Source organism: Ceratotherium simum, chromosome 33, assembly GCF_057802395.1.
Source record: "Ceratotherium simum simum isolate JZ-2026a chromosome 33, ASM5780239v1, whole genome shotgun sequence".
NCBI lineage: Eukaryota > Metazoa > Chordata > Mammalia > Perissodactyla > Rhinocerotidae > Ceratotherium > Ceratotherium simum.
This window is the reverse complement of record NC_141932.1, coordinates 15657917-15677205: the sequence shown is the minus strand read 5'-3', so window position 1 is coordinate 15677205 and position 19289 is coordinate 15657917. Positions and strand designations below refer to the sequence as shown.

The following is a 19289-nucleotide window of genomic DNA, read 5'->3' as shown; positions in this document are numbered from 1 at the left end:
ATTTGAACCCAGGGCTGTTGGACCCCAAATCCTCATCACTGTCGAGTCAGATGCTCTCAGTGTCCATGGAGCCCTAGCCTGGCCTCCAATGCCCTCCCACCAGCGCAGCCTCCAAGACCTCCTGCCCTGATCTCCCTCCACCTTTCCACCCGGGTCCTGCCTCAGCCCCTAGAGAGACCAGGCACCAGGCCCAGGATGGTGGGCTGGGCCCCTCCCTCCTCAGAGATGCCAACCCCAACCCTGTCCCCAGGGGAAATGTGCTTTTCTCTGGAACTGGCTGGTGTCCAGGCCAACCTCATCCTCCTTTTGGCAGGGATGCTGGGCTGGGGGCTGAGACCATCTTCAGCCTCCTGGAAGCACCTGGGACAGAGGATGTGAGAGCTGAACCCATTTTTTGCAGGACGTGATAGGGCAGCTAAGTCAGCGGCTCTTAGGACAGGAGTAGGCAAGCCTGTGCCTGGAGCCTTTCCAGTCGCCTGCTTATTAACCATTTGTAGGTGACTTACTAGGAAAAATAGATATGACACCGTCATGGGGCTTAGACACGGTCCAAAACAAAGTTTAATTACCCAGGAATGGTGGAGGGTCTATGCTGTGCACACTGTTCTGTTTTCAATCAATTCTCTTTGAATTTTAAAGTATCCATTATAGAAAGTTGTTGGTTTTACAACCTGAAAGAGCACCAATCCAGAGTTTGGAGAACATTCCTCTACCCTGCAGCTGAGGAGAGGGGAGGCCTGAGGTGCAGGGGACGGATGGTTCTGGGAGGGAGCGTGCATCCTCCACCCCCTTGGGAGAGAGCAGACAGTCAGGACCCTGGTGATACCATGATTATTTCTGAACCAGAATCTTCCTCTCTGGTGTGCTTCCTCCCATCTCAACACTCCTGTGCAGCTCACAGCAGATGAACGCTGGGATCTTCCACAGGCTCACATCTCCCCACTTCCATCCCCTGCTTAGGACTCGTCCATGGCTCACAGGGCACTCAGGTGAGTCCAGAATCTGCCCCGAGGCCCCCAGGGTGAGTGGCCCTGCCCTGCACTCTGCCCTCTGCCCTCCGCCCTCCCAGGACTGAGCCCCACTGAAATACTCAAAATTCTTGCTCATTCTTAAAATCACAGCTCAGAAGCCCCTCCTCCAGGAAGCCATCCCTGACGCCCTTGGCCCTCCTTCCCAGCCCTACTCACTCTGAGTCATGATTGTCTGGGATGGTCAGTGTCCCTCACTGGACATGAGAACAAGAAGCACAGAGCCTTGGACTAAGTCAGCACTGTGTCCCGAGCATCGACTAGCACAGGATTGGTGACAGAGTGGGTGCTCAGGGAATGTTGAATGAATGAATAAAGGAGTCAATGAATGACTGCGTGGGTGGATGAATGAATGAAAGCACTGTGCTCAGGGTGTATCTAGTCAACATGACTGTCCTGATATAGTGACTTTCTGAGAATTGGTGCCTGAAGTTCAGACCTCTCCCTCTCCAGCAGCCCCCCATCCTCCCTGTCATGCTGTTGCTCAGCTGAGCCCTGTGGGATTCTGTACCCTGGGGAAGGCCTAAGAACCTCCCTCCAGCCACCTCCCCGCTGCTCTCCACCCCACACACATAGGACCCAACCCTGTGTCGGGGGCTGGAAACCAGGCTATAACAGCATCCGGGCGCTGCCAGGAGTGAGCAAGTTGGGCCGGGCTCAGAGCCTGCCCTGTTGCTGATTTACTAATCCCTTGGCTGCCTGTACTGGGAAACATAGATACTACATCATTGTGCACTTACACACAGTCTCAAAAGAAAGTGCAAAGACAAACAGGCAGTAAGTGCACAGTCAGCCTCCCTCAGGGGAGCAGCTCCTTCTCCTTCTGACCCCCAGTGTCTTCTCTCAGAGGAGAAACTGCCCCCTCTCCCTCAGAGCGAGCGTATTCAAGCCCAAGGAGGATTAATTCCTGTGAAGGAGACAAGTGAAAGCCTTTCATGGTCCTGTCGTCTTAACTCTGATGGGGTCGTGTTCTACTTGAGGGTCTCAAGACAGTTGTGGACATTTTTGCTCAGAACATCAATGAAACAAATAAGTGTGATAATGACATTGGTCACATCAGTCACCTCTAAGATCATCAATTGTTTACCCAGCACCAGGCACAGCTGCTGCATTCTCTCATTCATAATCTCCTCTCCTCTCCCCTCCCCTCCTCTCCTCCCCTCCTCTCCTCTCATCCCTTCTCCTCCTCCTTGAACCAAATGAAAACAGTGGCTTTTGCAGAGCAGCCTCAGCACTGACTCTCAGAGCCTGCAACAGTGCCTGGGATATGCAAGTCATGTGTCCTTGAGTAAGTGACAACTATAAAGAAGAACAGAAATAGACACGTGTCCTTGTGACATTGGAGTTCCTGTCTTGGTTCCATGAGTGACCCCAGAAACCTGGCAAATCTCCCATTTTGCCTACTTATTCTAATTAGAGTTTCCAAATCTGTAAATAAAAGGTCACTGCCCATCACAGTCGCTGTCATCTGAATGACATGAGCCTTGGTTAGGTGAGTGGGTACTAGGCTCTGGTGTGAGGTCAGGGTGTTGATGAGCCCCCTAAGGATGGCTCAAAATGTAGAAAAGAGCATGGGGTAAGTAGAAGACTTGTAGGGTCACATGGATCAGATATTATTGGCTGTTTCAATTTGAGACAGTGGGGACGGCTCCAAGGTGTATCCTATGCCTTCCTTTTTGCTAAAGTGGCCTTGTTACTGGAGGATGAGAGGGATGTATGTGAGGGAAGGAAGGGGGATGGAGCATCCGTCCTCTCCTGGCTCTTAAAGGATCTGACATGAGGTTCCAAGGTGACAGATACTCTGTGTGATGCCTCCCCAGCTCCAGGACCAAGTAACTCCCCAGAGACCAGGGAAGACGACTGGAGATCCTCTGACATCCCCCGCTCCTCTCTAGAGGTAAGAAGACCTCAGAATCTGCTGCTTTCCCATCGACTGAACCATAGCCAAATCCAGAGACATGATCCCCAATGTGGCCTCCAGAGAAAGGAGGACGGAACCCCATCTCCAGTCAAGCTTCAGCCCCACCCCCAAGGGAACCTCAGCCTTCATCCCATCCTTTTCCTCTCCTGCCCTCCTCTCCTTCCATAGCAATGTCCCAACCACATCCCCAGATCAGTTCCATTTACATTGTTATGATGATTACTTCCCAAAGCAATCTGCAGGTTCAATGCAACCCCTAGAAAAAACTCAATGTCCTTTTTTTTCTTCTTCTTCCAGAAATGTAAAACTTCAGTCTCAAGTTCATATGGAATTGCAAGGGACTCTGAATAGTGAAAAGAATCTTGAAAAAGAAGGACAAAGTTGGAAGTCTCACCCTTCCTGATTTTATTTATTTTTTTATTTTATTGTTTTTGTGTGTAGGGAGATCAGCCCTGAGCTAACATCTGATGCCAATCCTCCTCTTTTTTGCTGAGGAAGATTGGCCCTGGGCTAATATCCGTGCCCATCTTCCTCTACTTTATTTGGGACGCCGCCACGGCATGGCTTGACAAGCGGTGCATCAGTGCGCACCCGGGATCTAAATCCCGGGCAGCCAGCATCGGAGCACATGCACTTACCCTCTACACCAGCCAGCTGGCCCGTCACACTTCCTGATTTTAAACTTACTACAAAGCTACAGTAATCAAAACAGTATGGTACTGGCATAAGGATGGACATACAGATTAATGTGATGGAATTGAGGTTCCAGAAATAAGTCCACAGATTTATAGCCCATTGATTTTTTGATGAGGATGCCAAGAGCATTCAATGTGGAAAGAAGTTTTCTGCGTGTGGCACTGGGTCGAATGGACATCCACAGGCAGAAGAATGAAGCTGGATCTCTACGTCACACCATATACAAAAACTAACTCAAGTGGATGAAAGGCCTAAATGTAGGAGGTAAAGCCATAAAAGTCTTAGAAGAAAACATAGGAGTAATTCTTCATGACCTTGGATTTGAAAATGTTTTCTTAGATATGACACCAAAAGCACAGAGAAAAAAGAAGAAATAAAGGATAAATTGGAATTAATCAAAATTTAAAAGTTTTGTGTATCAAAGAACACTATCAAGATAGTGAAAATACAACCCACTATTGGGAATGGGAGAGAATATTTACAAATCGTATATCTAACAATGATCTAGAATATAGTGTTCAGAATATATAAAGAATTCTTACAACTGAATAAGAAAAAGACAAACGATGCAATTTAAAGCAAAGGATTTGAATAGATATTTCTCCAGAGTAGATATCCAAATGTCCAACAAGTGCATGAAAAGATGCTCAAAGTCATTTTTTAAGGGAAATTCAAATCAAAACTACTAAGAATGACCACTTCACATCCACTAGAATTGTGATAATTTTTTAAAATGGAAAAAATTACTGTTAGCGAGGGTGTGGGGAAACTGCAACACTCACACTTTGCTAATGAGAATGGAAAATGGTGCAACCACTGTGGAAAACTGTTCTTCTCTTCCTCAGTAAGTGAAACATAAGATTACCATGTGCACAAGCAATTCTACTCCTGGTATATTCTCAAAAGAATTGAAAGAGTTCAATAACTTGTATATAAACATTCATTGCAGCATTATTCACAAGAGTCAAAAGGTGGAGACATCACAAAAGTCCATCCATTGATTCATGGGTGAACTAAATGTGGTATATCCATATAATGAAACACTATTTCTTATGAGAAATGAAGTACAGATACATTACAACATGGATGAATGTTGAGAACATTGTGACAAGCGAAAGAAGCCAGACACAAAGAACAGCATACTGTATCATTCTATTCATATGAAAAACCCCAAATCAGTAAATGCATTGAGACAGAAAGCAGATTAGTGGTCTCTAGGGGCTGGGAGGAGGGTGGAATGGGCAGGGATTGCTTAATGAGTATGAGGTTTTCTTTAGGGGTGATGAAAATATTCTGGTGATAGTTATACAACATCTTGAATGTACTAAATGCCACTGAACCTTACAATTTACAATGGCTAAAATGATAAATTTTATGTTATGTGTATTTAACCACAAACATAAAAGAAAAGTAAAAACATCTGAATGGGGGGCGGTGGTGTCCAGAGAGCAGAAGGAACTGTCCACACCACTGGTGCTGACCCACTCGGTCTGTTTCTTTACTTCTGTTGCTGGAATGAGACTTTCCCTGAGCATCTTCACTTTATAGTGGGATTCTGACTCCCATCTGCTTATGCAGAGTGGAGGCTGGTCTGGTTCAAGTAAATCTAAAACACTTGATCTATTCAGTCCTGAAACAACCTGTTCCCTTCTCATTGATGATCAAAAAGCACACTGAACTGATTCCCAAGTGTCTTTCTTGACACTTGTGCTCAGCAGAAGACGTCTAAGGTGCTGTCAGGATGTAAAGGGGGAACTGACCTCAGCCTCGGGAGTCAGAGACGTGTCAGAGAGGGTGACATTTAAACTGAAAGCTGGAGAGTGAATAGAATGCACGTGAAGAGAGTGGGGAGAGAGTCAGACAAGAACCGTCATGCATGAACCCTGGAACATGTGGCTGTGGGGGGACCACAGACCCTGAAGTTGAGGTGCAGAAAGTGAGGGGAGTGTGGGGCCTACAGCTGGGGGACATGGGGGTTGAGCCATGAGAGACATCTTGGGTTGTAATAAAGAGTTGCAATAAGTCGAGGGTGATGGGGAGCCACGAAGGGTATACAGGACACTTGGCATCCATCCCACCCACTCAGGGCCTCCCTGTCTGTAGAGGCTGGGCAGCTTCAGACGGCCTTTCCCAGAAGGCCTTGCAGCTGGGGTTCCGGAGGCCTTTGAAGCTCTGAGCAGCACAGCCATGGAGTCACCAGGTGTTTCCCCAGCAGCAACCACATGTCGAGACAATAGCTTTGAGGTGCCAAGAGGTTGCTTGGGTTGCAGAAGTGATGTTCAGATCCCTGAGTCACACAGCAGTGCTGTCTGGGCATCATTCCTGGAGGCCAAGTCTAGAGCCTGCTCCTCCAGCGCCTCCTCTGACAAGTTGGCTCTTAACTTATTGCCAAATTGACCTCACTCTGGTGGGACTCCAATGCACATTCAGAGGAGCTCCAAGAAGGAACCAACAAGTGGGTCTCATACCCACAGTCTGTCCCCTCCCTTAGGGTTCTATTCTGTTCAGAGTCGTGCATTTGAAATGAAATCAAAGCTGAGCGGTCAATGGCACAAGCTTTTATTCAATGGCCAAAGAATGGAGAAGTAGCAACTAGGGTCACAAATCAACTTCTCAGCTCATGGGGCGTGTAAGCAGCTGTTATAAGGGGTCCAGGTAATGAAGGGAAGGAAAATTCATAGGTTTCAGAGAAATGGGCAGGCTTTTCTGGGGATCAAGGGTGCCACCTCTTTTATTTCCTTGTTTGGTCATATTCTGCCATTGCCATGGCAATTGTAAACTGTCATGGCGCTGGTGGGTGTGTGATGTAGTACGGTAATGCATTACAATGAGCATATAATGACCTGCAGGGTCTATGTCAGGTGAAGTCAGACGGCCATGTTGCCTTCAACTTGTGTTAACTGGTTTAGACTATATGTCTCAGTCATCTCCTTTCTCTCATTGTGCTTTCCTGTAAATTAACAAGAACATGTCAGGCGTGTTCTGAGCAGGGCTGCCGTTACTGGCTTATGGGGTTGGTGGGCTGGGTAACAAACTCACTGTTTTACTTGGGGGATCCAATCAGAGCTGGGATCAGGCCAGACCATCCCTCCTTTGGTCACCAGAAGTCCCTTTACAGGGAGCAGGGGTCAGTTCCTGAAACTCTGATAATGTTATTGGAGCAGAAGGGTGACACATCCTCCTCAGCTAGCAGAGGAGGACCTTCTGGCTCTGGGGAGCTCCAGCCCCTCCTCCTGCATACCTGACATTCTCTCTGTACACCTGAAAGTCCACTACCTTCCTGCCTGTCCCCTGGGAGGGGCTCCCTGAGGCCAGATGGAAATAACAACCAGATGCTGACAGGAGGGACATTCAGCCAAATTTTTCCTGGGGAAAATGATAAGCCAGTGGAGAATCTGGTAAGAGCAGGAAATGCCAGCGTCCTCTGGGGTTTCCCATCCAGGAGCCCAGCTCTGCCAGCCCTGACCAGGAGCCGTGGGAACGTCGACCGGGGTCTTGTGGAGGGGAGTCTGAGAGCAGAGCCTGCCTGTCCTTCCTGGAGGGGCTGGGCAGACGGCTGGAGGCCCCTGGACTGGGATTCAGGAGTCCTGTGCTCAGTTGCAGCCTGTGTCACTGACCCACAAGAGAATGTTGGGTCAGTGTCCTGCTTGGATCGAGGGAACAGGAGGAGAGAATAAAACAAATGGCTGTTGGGGATCCTACACTGACTTCCAAGGGAGCCAGAACCTTCTTTAGCCATCAGGAGAAGCAGAGTCCCAACACCGAATGATGGCTTCAACCAGAACAAGACAGGTCCTGCCTCACAGATCCAGGCTCTCACATAGAAGGCAGAGCTGTCCCCAGACAGTGAGGTTCCCCTGTGGACACAACAGGGTGGGGGTCTCTGAGGGAGCTGGTGGTGGGATTAGACGGGACTGTGTGCAAAGGCTTTTGTGACACCTTGAGAAGGGGCAGAAGCAGGATGCAAACCCAAAAGGATCTGTCTGGCCCCAAAACCTTAATGCTGTTGAGTTAGCGATCTCAGTGTCCACACATCTCAGAACCAGCCACTGCCCTCCAGCACAGCCTCTGAGCCCCCTGCCCTGTCCTGTCTCCCTCCACATTCCTGCCTCAGAGCCTGACTCAACCACCCTGAGACCAGGCTCCAGGCTCCAGCTGGGCTCCTACTTCCCCAGAGATGCCAACTCGAGCCCTGCCCTGGCCAACATGTTCCTCTCTCTCACCCTGGCGCCAGGCTCCACCTCACCCTCTTCAGGGCACAGACAACCAGGCTGGGTGCCAGGCCCACCTGCAGCCTCCCCAGGAAACACCAGGAACCCAGGAAATGACAGCTGGACCCCTTCCTGGATGACATGATGGGGTAGTTTAAGGCAGCGGCTTTTGGGAAAGGAGGAGGTGAGCCCGTACCGGAGCCGTCTCCATCCCTCTGCTTGCTAACTGTTTGGCCTCCAGTCCCCAGGAAGAACTGATGTCACAGCATTATGTGGGGTACACAAGTCCAAAAGAAAGTTTCCTGAAACAATAATCGATAAGCTTCTCTCTAGTGCACGCTCTTCTATTTTCTAATCTGTTTGTTCTTTCAAATTATGAAAACCTAACAGCTATGAACTACTCAATTTTTTTACAACCTAATAGAGGTCTGGAAACCACTGCTCTACCTGCAGCTGTAGGGACAGGAGAATAAAGAGCAGAGAGAGATGGGGCTGGGCGGGGCGTGTGCTGCCCCCACTCCCCATGGAGAGAACTCAGACATTCAGGACTCTGTCAATTGCACAATTGTTTCTGCTACAGCAGCCTCCTACCTGGTCTCCTGTCTCCTGTCCCCACCCTCCTGTCCACCCTCCTCACACCAGACAGACACGGGGACGTTCCACAAATCTGACCACTTCCATCTACTGCTTCTGACCCATCCGTGACTCTCAGTGCACTGAGGATAAAATCCACAGTCCTCAGGGAGGCCCACAAGGTGACCACCCCTACTGCTCCCTCTCCCTGCCTGCCATCTGCCCTCCCAGTGCTCAGCCTCCCTGAAATAGTCACAGTTCTCTCCCTTTCTTAAAATCTCATCTCACAAGTCCCCTCCTCCAGCTAAACACCCCTGACCCCCTGTGTATTCTGTCCAGCCCCACTCACTCTAGGTCATCAGCGTCTGGGGCGGCCTCCACTGGACAGTAAGACTCAGAAAGACAGGGCCTGGGCCTAAGTCACCATGTGTCCCCAGCATCATCTAGCTCAGGGCTGAGCACAAGGCAGATGCTCAGGGAATATTGAATGAATAAACGGATGGATGCATGGATGGATGGATGGATGGATGGATGGATGGATGATGGATGATGGATGGATGGATGGATGGATGGATGGATGATGGATGAATGCCCTGTTTTCCACGTGTGTCTGACTGGATGTTTGCATCTTCACATAGTAACTTCCCAGAATTGCTGCCTGAAGTTCTTTGCAAACCTCTTTCCCTTCCAGTTGTCTCCCCCACCCCTGTGTCCTCCTTCTGCACAGCTGTGCCCAGTGGGGCCCCCCTGCTGGGGAAGGGTCACAGCCTCCCCTTCTGACATGAGATGCACCTCTCTCCCCTCCACCCCATCATCATGAATGTGGCCCTGAGGGACTTGGGTGATTTCTGGGCCTGGAGGGGTCTGCCATCAGGGGCGTCCACTTGATCCTGTCACGTTGGTCTTGAGGCCTGAGGCCTGTGGAGGCCCCTCGAGGCTCACTGTCAGCTTCCCTGGGCTTGCAGGCACCAGATGCCTTCCCTTCTCACCTGCACAGCGCCCTCCTACTGGAGCCCTTTCAGATGCCCCAGAATCCCCTCCCCTGGGGCACCCCCACACACAAACACACTCACCAAGCAACAGCATCTCTGCCACATTCCTTCTGCAGCCTCCTCCCTGACCCCCTGGCCTCCACCAGACCCCAGACCCTCCCTCACAGCAAGATCTTGTCCCAAAGACCCTTTCCCAGGGCCCCCCACCGGGACCTGGTGATGGTGAGACCCTCCCCACAGCAGTAGGATCTTGTCCTGGGCGAGACTGCAAGTCCCTCCTCTGCTCACAGCCTGCCTGCCAGGCTCACTTCCCTGGAGGAAAAGCCTCAGCCCTGACTGGTGACCTCCCTAGGGGGCTGAGACCCTCCCACTTCCTTTACCTAGGGAAGAAAGGAGAGGAGGAGGGGCTTAGTCTGAGGGGAGGGGTGGGGGGAGGGAGACTCAAATTCCATAACTCAGCTTGTGGGGAAGGGGCTTCTGAGCTCCACACACAGCAGATCCCACCCTGTTGTGGGACGGGGTCTCTCTTCAGCAGGGGCAGCCACAGCTGGACAGACACAGGACAGGGACTCAGACCGGCCTGTCCGTGGGTTGGGGGCACAGAGACCCTGAACACCCAGGACCAGACTGACTTCAGCCCTTCCCCGCCTCAGCCAGAGGGAATCTGGGACCCTGCGGCACATACTTGGGGTCCTGGGCAAAGCTGACGGTGAGTTTGGGTCCTTGGGAGGCTCTGGGGCTCACCGTAGACACAGAGTAAGGTGGGCTGGGCCTTAGGCTACGAGAAGGAAAATGAAAGGGGAGGTTGGAAACCACAGGCTTTCAAATTGCCCACCCAGACTGTGACTGACCAGTGCCCCAAGGGACTCGAGGGTGGGTTTGGAAGACTTTAACTGTTTTTATGTTAAGGAGACACAACCAGCTGCCACCGTGAAGGTAATCAAGCCTCGCTACCAGAGCTCCGCCCATGACCTTGCCTTAATTTTCATAGGAAGATCTCTTCAGGTGGAGATTAAGCCTCGTTAGGGTGACCTGCAGTGTCTGCAGAAGCACGTTTTCCAACTGAGCCTGCACAAGCGAATACCTGCCTCTCCCTTTTGAATATTCATTCCCCAGCCGAAATACAAGTTCCTGCTTCCTTTGGAAATGATTCCTCATGGCCCTCTATTTGCTGCAAGTACACTTTACTTTGTGAGACGACTTCCACTGGTGTAGAGTCTTATTTAACTCACCAGGAGGCGGCCCCCCTTGGTTTGGTGTCAAGACCTCTGGAAAGGAATGGGGATAGGGTCCCTGGGGGTCCCCAGAGCCCTGAGCCACCTGCTGCTCCTGTTCCTGCTACTGGAGGAACCCCGGGGGTCCTGCACTGGTGAGAGCTTGGCCGGCCATGCGGAAATGGGGGAGGCTGGGCTGCAGATGGGGGACCGGGCTTTGTGTGGGGCTGGCGGGAGGAGAGGGGACGTTAGGACTTGCGGAGGGCGCGCTTGCAGGGGGCTCTACCAAAGGGGGAAGGAGTGTTTGAGGGGCGCAGTGCCGGGGAGAGGGGGATGTGGGGAGGGTCTGGCGGGTCCGCAGGGTGGTGGCGTGGGCGCCATGTGTCCTGGGATGGAGGGTCCGCAGGGGCAAGTGAGTTTCTGGGGGCCTGGGAGGCGCAGGCGGGGAGGACGATAAATGTTCGCCGGAGACACGTGGAGAGGGGGGCGGTGAGTGTCCGGGTCACTCCGCGGGGGCGGCGATGTCTGGATGGGGTGTCCCCAGGGAGCCAGATGAGTACCTGGGGCCCGTGGTTGGGGACGGTGAGGGTCTCTGGGGATGGCAGGGAGGCAGGTGAGGGTCTGGAGGAGGCAGTGTCGGGGCGGGAAGTGTGGGAGGGGGGCTGCGATGAAACTAGCAGTGAATGAGGGAAGTAGCAAGGAGCATGTGGGCGGCCACAGAGGGTGATGGCGAGTGTGTGTGTGGGGGGGTCCACGTGAAGAGGGAGGGAGATCAGCAGGGAAGCTCGTATTTGGAAGCAGTAGTGGGGGTCGTGAGTATCTGGGGTCCACACAAGGGGGCGGGTATCTGAGGGGCTGCAGTATGGGGGTGGTAAAGTTCTGGGGAGATGAACCAGGAGGGAGGCATGTGAGGGTCTTGGGGGGCATCAGATTTTGGGGGGCATCAGATTTGTGCTGGCCTTATGAAACATATCTGGGGTGCTCTCTCGTGTTCCATCTTCCGCTACAGTTTAAGACTATTGTTTTAATCTTAAACGTTTGTTAGAATTAACCAATGAAGCCATCTGTGCCTGGAGTTTTCTTGCTGGGAAATATTTAATCATGGCCTTAATTTCTTAATATTTAAGGGACTATTGACTTTTTCTTCTTATGTCAGCTTTGATAAGATGACTCTTTTTTTGAGAAATTTGTCCATTGTTATTGTATGTAATTTTCTATTTCACTGATTTCTCCTTTTATCTTTATTATATCTTTTGACTTTCGTTATGTATTTTATGTTTTTTTCTAATGTCTTGAGACTGAAGCTGAGACTGTCGCTAGTTAGTGTCTTTTTTTCTAATATCTGCATTTAAGGCTGTTACTTGCTCTGCAGTCACTACTTTAGCTGCACTCCCAAGGTGCGATATGGATTGTTTTCATTCTCATTCACTTCAAACTATTTTGTAATTTCCCTTACAATTTCTTCTTTGATCCATGGACTATATCAAGTGTGCTGTTTAATTTCCAAGCAATTGGGGGTTTTCTAAATATCTTTTTTGTGTGTGTGTGAGGAAGATCAGCCCTGAACTAACATCCCTGCTAATCCTCCTCTTTTTGCTGAGGAAGACCTGCTCTGAGCTAACATCTATTGCCAATCCTCCGCCTTTTCTTTTTTTTCCCCAAAGCCCCAGTAGATAGTTGTGTGTCATAGCTGCACATCCTTCTAGTTGCTGTATGTGGGACGCCGCCTCAGCATGGCCAGAGAAGCGGTGCGACGTGGGATCTGAACCCGGGCCGCCAGTATCAGAGCGCAGGCACTTAACCACTAAGCCACTGGGCCGGCCCTAAATATCTTTTGTTTTAAATTGATTTCTAGCTTATTACCACAGTGGTCAGACAACATATTCTGAATGGTGTCAATCCTCTGACACTTGTTGAACCACTCTTCATGTCTCTATGTGTGGCTGATTGTGGCAAACATTCCATGTGCACATAGAACGTTCCCTGGGCGTCAACTATGTCAAGTTGATTCTGTAGTTCAGACTGTGTACCTACGGATTTTATGTCTGCTTGTACTCTGCTTATTGTGAGACAGGTGTTAATATCCCTCGAAGTGTTTTGGATCTGTCTCTCCTTTTAGTTTAGCTAATTTTGCTTTATGTATTCTAAAGCTTTGTTATTGGAAACGTGCAGATTTATGATGGTGAAATCTCCCGCTGCATGGGCCTCTCTTTACTCTAACAGTCCTTTTTCTTAAATCCTGCTCTGATGTTAGTCGAGCGATGCCAGCCTTCTTCTGGGTAGAGCTTACATTTATATCATTTTTCCATCCTTTCCATTTCAGTCTTTGTGTGACTCTTATAAGCAACATAAGTTGATTTTGTGATTCTTTTCTTTTAAGCGTATCTGATAACCGTATTCTTTCACATGGAGTTTTTAGTCCATTCACGTTAATGTAATTACTGTTATGTTTGGCTTTATATATACCATCTCACTCTATATCTTCTCTTCAGCCAATCTATTTGTTCCTTTTTTCTCCTTTTCTTTCCTTCTTTTGGATATCTAGCTTTCTCAATACTCCATTTTTTTCTTCTATTAATTTGTTAATTGTACATCTCTTACTCTTCTCACAGTGGTCATTGTAGAGATTATAATATGTATTAGTATTGTAGTCAAGTACTAATTATGACTTTTAACAATTCCCAGATATTGCTAGACCTTTAAACTCCATTTCCCAGCCCCCCAAACTCTCACATTATTGTTGTCATAAACTTTAGTTGTACATACACTTTAAATTCCACAGAACATGAAAATGATGCTTCTGTTCCTTCAGTATTCCTTGGATCTACTCACAGAGTTGGTCATTGGGCTTCCTGCCTGCGTTTGCTTCTTTTGTTCTGGGATAATATCTCCTCTGCCTGAGGAGCTCCCATTGGATTTTCCTTTAGTGCAGATCTGATATCAGTGACTGTGCACATTTTTTTTTCTTAAACCATCTTTATTTTGACTTCCTTCCAGTATAGTATTTTTCCTGGTATGGATTTGTAAGTTGGTAATGATTTTATTTCAGCACTTGGAAGATGTTTAATTGTGTTCTGCTTTCCATCATTTCTGTCCAGAAGTCAGCTCTGATGGTCTTATAAAATGCTCCCTAAAAGTAATATGTCTTATTTTCTCTGGGTCTTTTTATTTTCAATGTTTATCTCTGTCTCGACTGTTAAATATTTTGACCTTGATGTTCTCAGGTGGCTTTGTTTCTGTTTATCCTGCTTAAAGCTGAGAGCTTCCTGAACCTGGTGTTTACCTTTCATCTGTTCTGGACAATTCTTGGGTATTATCTCTTTGAATAATGCCAGGGTTGCATTTTCTCTCTTCTCTCCTGAAACTCCAGTGATACAGATGAGAGGGTCACACATGTCACTTATGCTTAGCTTTCCCCTTTTCTCCACTCATATTTCTCTAAGCTTCTGTTTTTGTATATTCCATTTTCCCGTGGTCCAGCTCACTAATCCTGTTTTTCTCTGTCTAATCTGCTGCAGATCCCTTCCAATGAGTTCAGAACTTCAGATATTGTGTATTTCATTTCTAGAATTAACATTTTATTTTTATATATTTCAGTTCTCTGGTGAAATACTCTTTACTTCCAAATATTTTGTCCATTTTCTTCTATTTTCTTAAACATGTTAATATTAAAATGTTTTTCTGCTAATGCCAACATTGGGATCATTGCAGGTCGGCTCCAATTCTCTGGGATCTTCTCCATTTCTTGATTACCAGTATTGTATTCCTGACTCTTTAGAGGTCAACAAATTCACATTGACTCCTGGCCGTTACCTACATTACACCCGTCTTGGCTTCAGTTGATGTTATTTGCCACCCAGGAAAGGTTTATTCTTTCCCTCACTTCAGTAGATACAAGGGCCTTATGACCTCAATTCACTCTGGATCGACCTGGGTCAGCACAAGGTCACAGTTCTAGGAGGATTCCGTAACTGGTGCTGTGGCCTTCAGAGGTTTCAGCTGAGAGCCTGGCAGTTCTTCTCTTCTGGGTGTAGAAGACTGTGGGAGATTTCCGTTCTGCCTGTCGGAGGCTCCCAGTCTCCTGCCCTGTGCAGCTGTGATCTCAGTCATTTCTGCTTCTCTCTCTGCCCAAATATACTCCTGCTTTCTCTTCCACGTCTTAATGCCTCTCTAATCTCTTTCCACCCTAATCTTTTTGCCGGACCATCTATTGCTCTCATCCTGTCCATCACAAAACACTCTGCTTGGTTCCTTACACTCCCCTCTGGGATGGGTCAGGACACAATAGCCTGATTTAAGTAACTCAAGACAGAGGCAGTGTTAGAAACATGGAACTTGGCCATGTGAATCATCCACATGTCCTCCTCCCTCAGGAACCCACACTCTCCGCTACGACCTCATGGCCCTGTCCCTGGACAGGCCTGGGAAGCCCCAGTTCCTGGCCCTGGGGTACTTTGATGATGAGCTTTTCTTGCGATATGACGGCGAGAGCCACAAGGCAGAGCCCCGGGGTCTAGGGATCCAAACGGACTTGGGAACTGAGACCTGGGAGAGAGAGACCAGGGACCTGAAGGAGAAGGAGCTGCAACTCAGGCAGACGCTGACAGAGATCATGGGCCAGCAGGGCCAGGGCCCAGGTGAGTGGGGGCAGAGGCAGGGGCACGTGGGTCTGCGTCTGGTCCCTGCTCTGTTTATCTTGCAGCTGGGGGAGGGGAGGGCACAGCAAGGCTTGCACAGAAAGGTGACGCCCCCCCTGAGACTGCACCAGGTTCCTCACATTTGGATGGAGGAGACGACATACCCCTGTAGGCTGGAGTCCTGTTGGGTGTAGAGGTTCTGGGGCAGTGAGGTGACGGGTCACTGCCTGGGGTGGGCCAGGCCTTCACTTCCTCCAGGCCACACTGGGCTGTGAGCTCCAGGGAGACAGCACTAGAGGCTTCTGGCGCTTGGGCTACAGAGGGCAGGACTTCCTCACCTTCGACTCACAGACCCTCACTTGGACATTGGCCATGCCCTCAGCCCAGCACATCAAGAAGCTCTGGAAGACCCAAGGCCCCAGGGCTGATCTGGTTAAGGATTTCCTGTGTGTGACTTGTCCGGCCCAACTCTGGAGATACCTGGCCTCCTGGAGGGGCCTCCTGGAGAATACAGGTACTGACCTGGGCGGGAGGGTCCACCCACTGAGTCTACCCCTGGTTCCTACAAGGAAGAGAACTTTCCTCTTGTTCTCTGAGTGGCTGTCCTTCCCTGGCCTTAGGTTAGGTGCTGAGTTCTGACTGAATTGTCGGAGAGGCACACCCATGTGGGTGGGTGAGGGGTCTCCTCTGGACGCATGGCTGGTCAATCAGCTGGAGAAGTGCAGTGCCCTCAAATGTGGGCCCAGATCTCAGACCTCAAGCCCCAGGCAGGCAGGAGAGGGAAACCTTTTCTCTCCAAGACCCTCATTCTCTGGGATGTTGACTTGACGGGGAGAGACATCTAGGTTTGAACTGCCTGGCAGAGGCCCTAGGATGAAGCCAACCTTGTTGGAAGCCAAGATGGAACAAAATATTCCAGCTCTGGAGCAAGGGTCACATGTTCAAAGGCAAACCACCCACAATCATATTACCAGGGTCATCCTACTTCTGTTCTGCTTTCACTTTTAGAAAAGTCCACTTTAAAGTTTCCTCCTCATCTAAGTCTTGTGACATAAAATAAAACGAAAGAGTTGATACTGTGTGTGTGTGGGCGGGGGGGTGTGTGGATGAAAATACCTATAATCAACCAGAGGTCTCCAGAGGAAGGTGAGGCCCAGTACGAAAGAATCGGGCTGCGCCAGCTGGCCGTCCTTGTGGACAGTCCCTCCATCCCCCCGGAGCATGTGGAACTGATTCTGTTGGGAAGGAAGGAGGTACATTACCAAGGCAGGATTCTCACTCCCTATAGACCAGTGCAGCCCCTTTGTCCCATCAGTACCTACAAATTCTTCAAAACTGTATGCTGAGCATCCTCAGTGGATCCGATGGCCCCTGAGAGCAGGGAGTTCGTCTTCTCTCAGGCTCTCCAGGTGGGCAAGGGCCGGACCCCCTTGGAGGGTCCTGGGACTGTTGGAGCAGCATGGGGGCCTCCCACAGTCCTCTCTCCACTGGGGACGTAGCCCCCCTTGAGGGGTGGCTGGGGGTGAATGTGCACGGGTCATTTCTAAGGGCTGCCTGGTTCCTGCTCTTGGTTCCCTGCAGTGGAAGGAGGGAGCCTCCTTGGCCTTGCTCAACTCTGCTTTGTCTCCCCCCAGATCCCCCGTCAGTGACTGTGACCCGCAGTAAGAACCTGCTGGGCAAGGTCCTCCTGAGGTGCTGGGCTTTTAGCTTCTATCCTCGGGGTGCCACCCTGACCTGGCTTCGGGATGGGGAGCCCATGCAGCAAGGCACCTTTGGGCCTGGGGTCAGCCTGCCCAGTGGGGCCGGGACCTACCAGACGTGGGTGGACACTCGGATCCTGCCTGAAGAGGAGCAGGTGTTCACCTGCCACGTGGGACACTGCGGGCTGAACACCACGGTTCCTGCAGTCTCTGGTGAGGAGCTGGGGGAGCCCTCGGGGTCCAGAGAGCTGGAGGCAGAGTTGGTATAGGATCCTCATGTGAAGAAGGGCCCACTGGGTATAATTGAAGCCCATTTCATGGTGACCTCCAGGCACTCAAGGTCAGAGCGCTTCCTGTGCGGCTCCTCCTGCTGCGGCTCCTCTCGCTGTGTCCACTGTCGCTGCTGTGCTGTATTTGGTGGTGGTCGAAGTCTAGACGAGGAAGCACACAGAGGATGTGAGAGCCCAGGTGAGAAGCACATGGGACAGTGAGGAGGACAGATCTGATTCTTTCCTGGGTGGTGAGTGGAGACAGCTCTCTTCCTGCTAAAAACAAGGCAACAGGCCCTAAACGGAGTCACTTATGCTAAGTCCCACGTCATCACCAAAGCAAGATTTCACTCAGTGACAGTTTCAGCTCTCCCAGAAATGGAATCTTAAACCCCTCAACCAGGAATCTGCTCAGCACTAGTCAGGTCATCTGCCTGATAGACCCCAGCCATCACCTAAAGGAAGGTGAGCTTACAATAGCCAAGCTGCCTTTTTGCCTAACATAACTTCCCTGTTCCTGCTCCCTTATGCCTAAAAATCTCTTGCCTTGGACAGCTCTTTGGAGATCCTTTCTATATGCTAGACAGGATACTGCCCGGTTCATGAATCTTTGAATGAGGCCAGTAAGATCTTTAAAATTTACTCAGTTGGATTTTGTTTTTTAACATTTCTTACCCAGGAATAGGAAAAGAATAGACAAGACATTTTCCTGCTCACTGGATGAGGGAGACGAGGTGTGTATTATGAAAACTGGCTGAAAAACAAAAAAGATAAAGACCCAACCATTTATCCTGCCTTTCCAATTCACATAAGAACTGGACCTCAAGATATTCACTTAGTTGAGAAAGAGAGGGCTTTTTGGTATAGAAGTAGTCCAAATAATAAAGATAGAAAAGCAAAGGCAGAGTGACATTATTACCACTTTGTGAGCCTAATGAATGAATGGATCTCAGCCGTAACCATCCACGGCTGCCAGCCTGGCCACTGGAGAGACAGCTTGATGTTGTGCACTTCCTGCTGGAAAGACCCTTGATGTCACTCCATCATCGATTTACTGGAAACAGGAGGCAATTGACTGGAAACAGAGAATCAAGTTCAACCACATGGTGGACAGGTCGTTGGTGAAGGCACAGTTTTTGTGGAAAACTACGGGAAAAACTACCTTATTCCTTCACCAAATAAACTGTCAGGAAACAAACAAACAAAAAATACATGGAGAGGGTACCTGAGGGTTACTGTATGTATTTAATATGATTACCTTTCTACCTTGTTATGAGAAGAAGTTAATCTTGTCAATTTCCTGTTTTCTTGTTTAACCTGAGGGGTAACTCAAGGGTCACAAGGATTTATGAGCTTGTTTTACAGAAGAAGGAGAATGCCTTCAAGGAAGTTACCATCACCAGATAACCAGCCGCCAGCTGCCGTTGATGTCCAAAAGTCAGATTTCCCAGGGGCTCATCAGGAGTGACCCCTTTGTTTCTCTGAAACTCCACCTCCCAAGCCCCTTAGCTCTATAAAACCCCCTGATTTCTTCTTTTGTTAAGGTAGATTTGAGAGAACTTATCCTCCCACCTTCTTGTTTTGGCCAATTCGAATAAACCTTTCCCCACCTCCAAGCACTGATGTCTCAGTGTCTCAGTGATTGGCTTACTGCACATCAGGCACACAAACTTGAGATTAAGAGGTTCGGTATTAATTTTGGTGAGCCACCAGGAGTCTCATGCCTGTGGCTGGCTGGCCTCCTGGTGAGGGTTCAAGTGATCAGTGGCCCCCAGCAGCTGCCCGGGCTTCTTTGCCCAGGGGCCTTCCCCTGCTGCTCCATTCTTCCTGCTGGTGTCAGCCAGCCTCAGCAAAATGCTTACTTGGAGTGGAGAAATGCATTGGACTTGGGTCTACTTTTGATTTTGCATTTGTCAGGTGTCGGATTTTATCTTTGCGTGGGTGCATTGGTCTTGTGTGCAAGTCAGCCATGAAGAACACTAAATTGACCCCTACCTCTAGCCCCCTGGGTTACATTCTCCAAAATTTGGAGACTTTTAGCTACAAGC

General features: G+C 49.5%; 1 protein-coding gene and 1 long non-coding RNA gene across 5 annotated transcripts; both read left to right on the top strand.

The window, feature by feature from the left end:
* Positions 1-894: 894 nt before the first annotated feature.
* LOC147912846 (uncharacterized) lies at positions 895-4777 on the top strand. Its single transcript, XR_015549620.1, has 3 exons — positions 895-989; positions 2849-2925; positions 3247-4777. It is a non-coding gene; the product is annotated as an uncharacterized LOC147912846 (long non-coding RNA).
* A 5125-nt stretch (positions 4778-9902) lies between these two features.
* On the top strand, positions 9903-18860 carry LOC147912845 (MHC class I-like protein MILL1). Of its 4 annotated transcripts, none has more exons than XM_087421495.1 (7): positions 9908-10130; positions 10413-10790; positions 15009-15272; positions 15514-15786; positions 16907-17185; positions 17304-17440; positions 17921-18860. In XM_087421495.1, the coding sequence occupies exons 2-6, from the start codon at positions 10700-10702 to the stop codon at positions 17405-17407; spliced, it is 1011 nt and encodes a 336-aa protein (XP_087277621.1). In that variant the 5' UTR covers positions 9908-10130; positions 10413-10699; the 3' UTR covers positions 17408-17440; positions 17921-18860. The 4 variants fall into 4 exon arrangements, with proteins under 4 accessions (XP_087277624.1, XP_087277621.1, XP_087277623.1 ...); XM_087421497.1 differs by having other exon boundaries at positions 9909-10130; positions 15655-15786; XM_087421498.1 differs by lacking the exon at positions 15514-15786 and having other exon boundaries at positions 9903-10130.
* Positions 18861-19289: the final 429 nt, after the last annotated feature.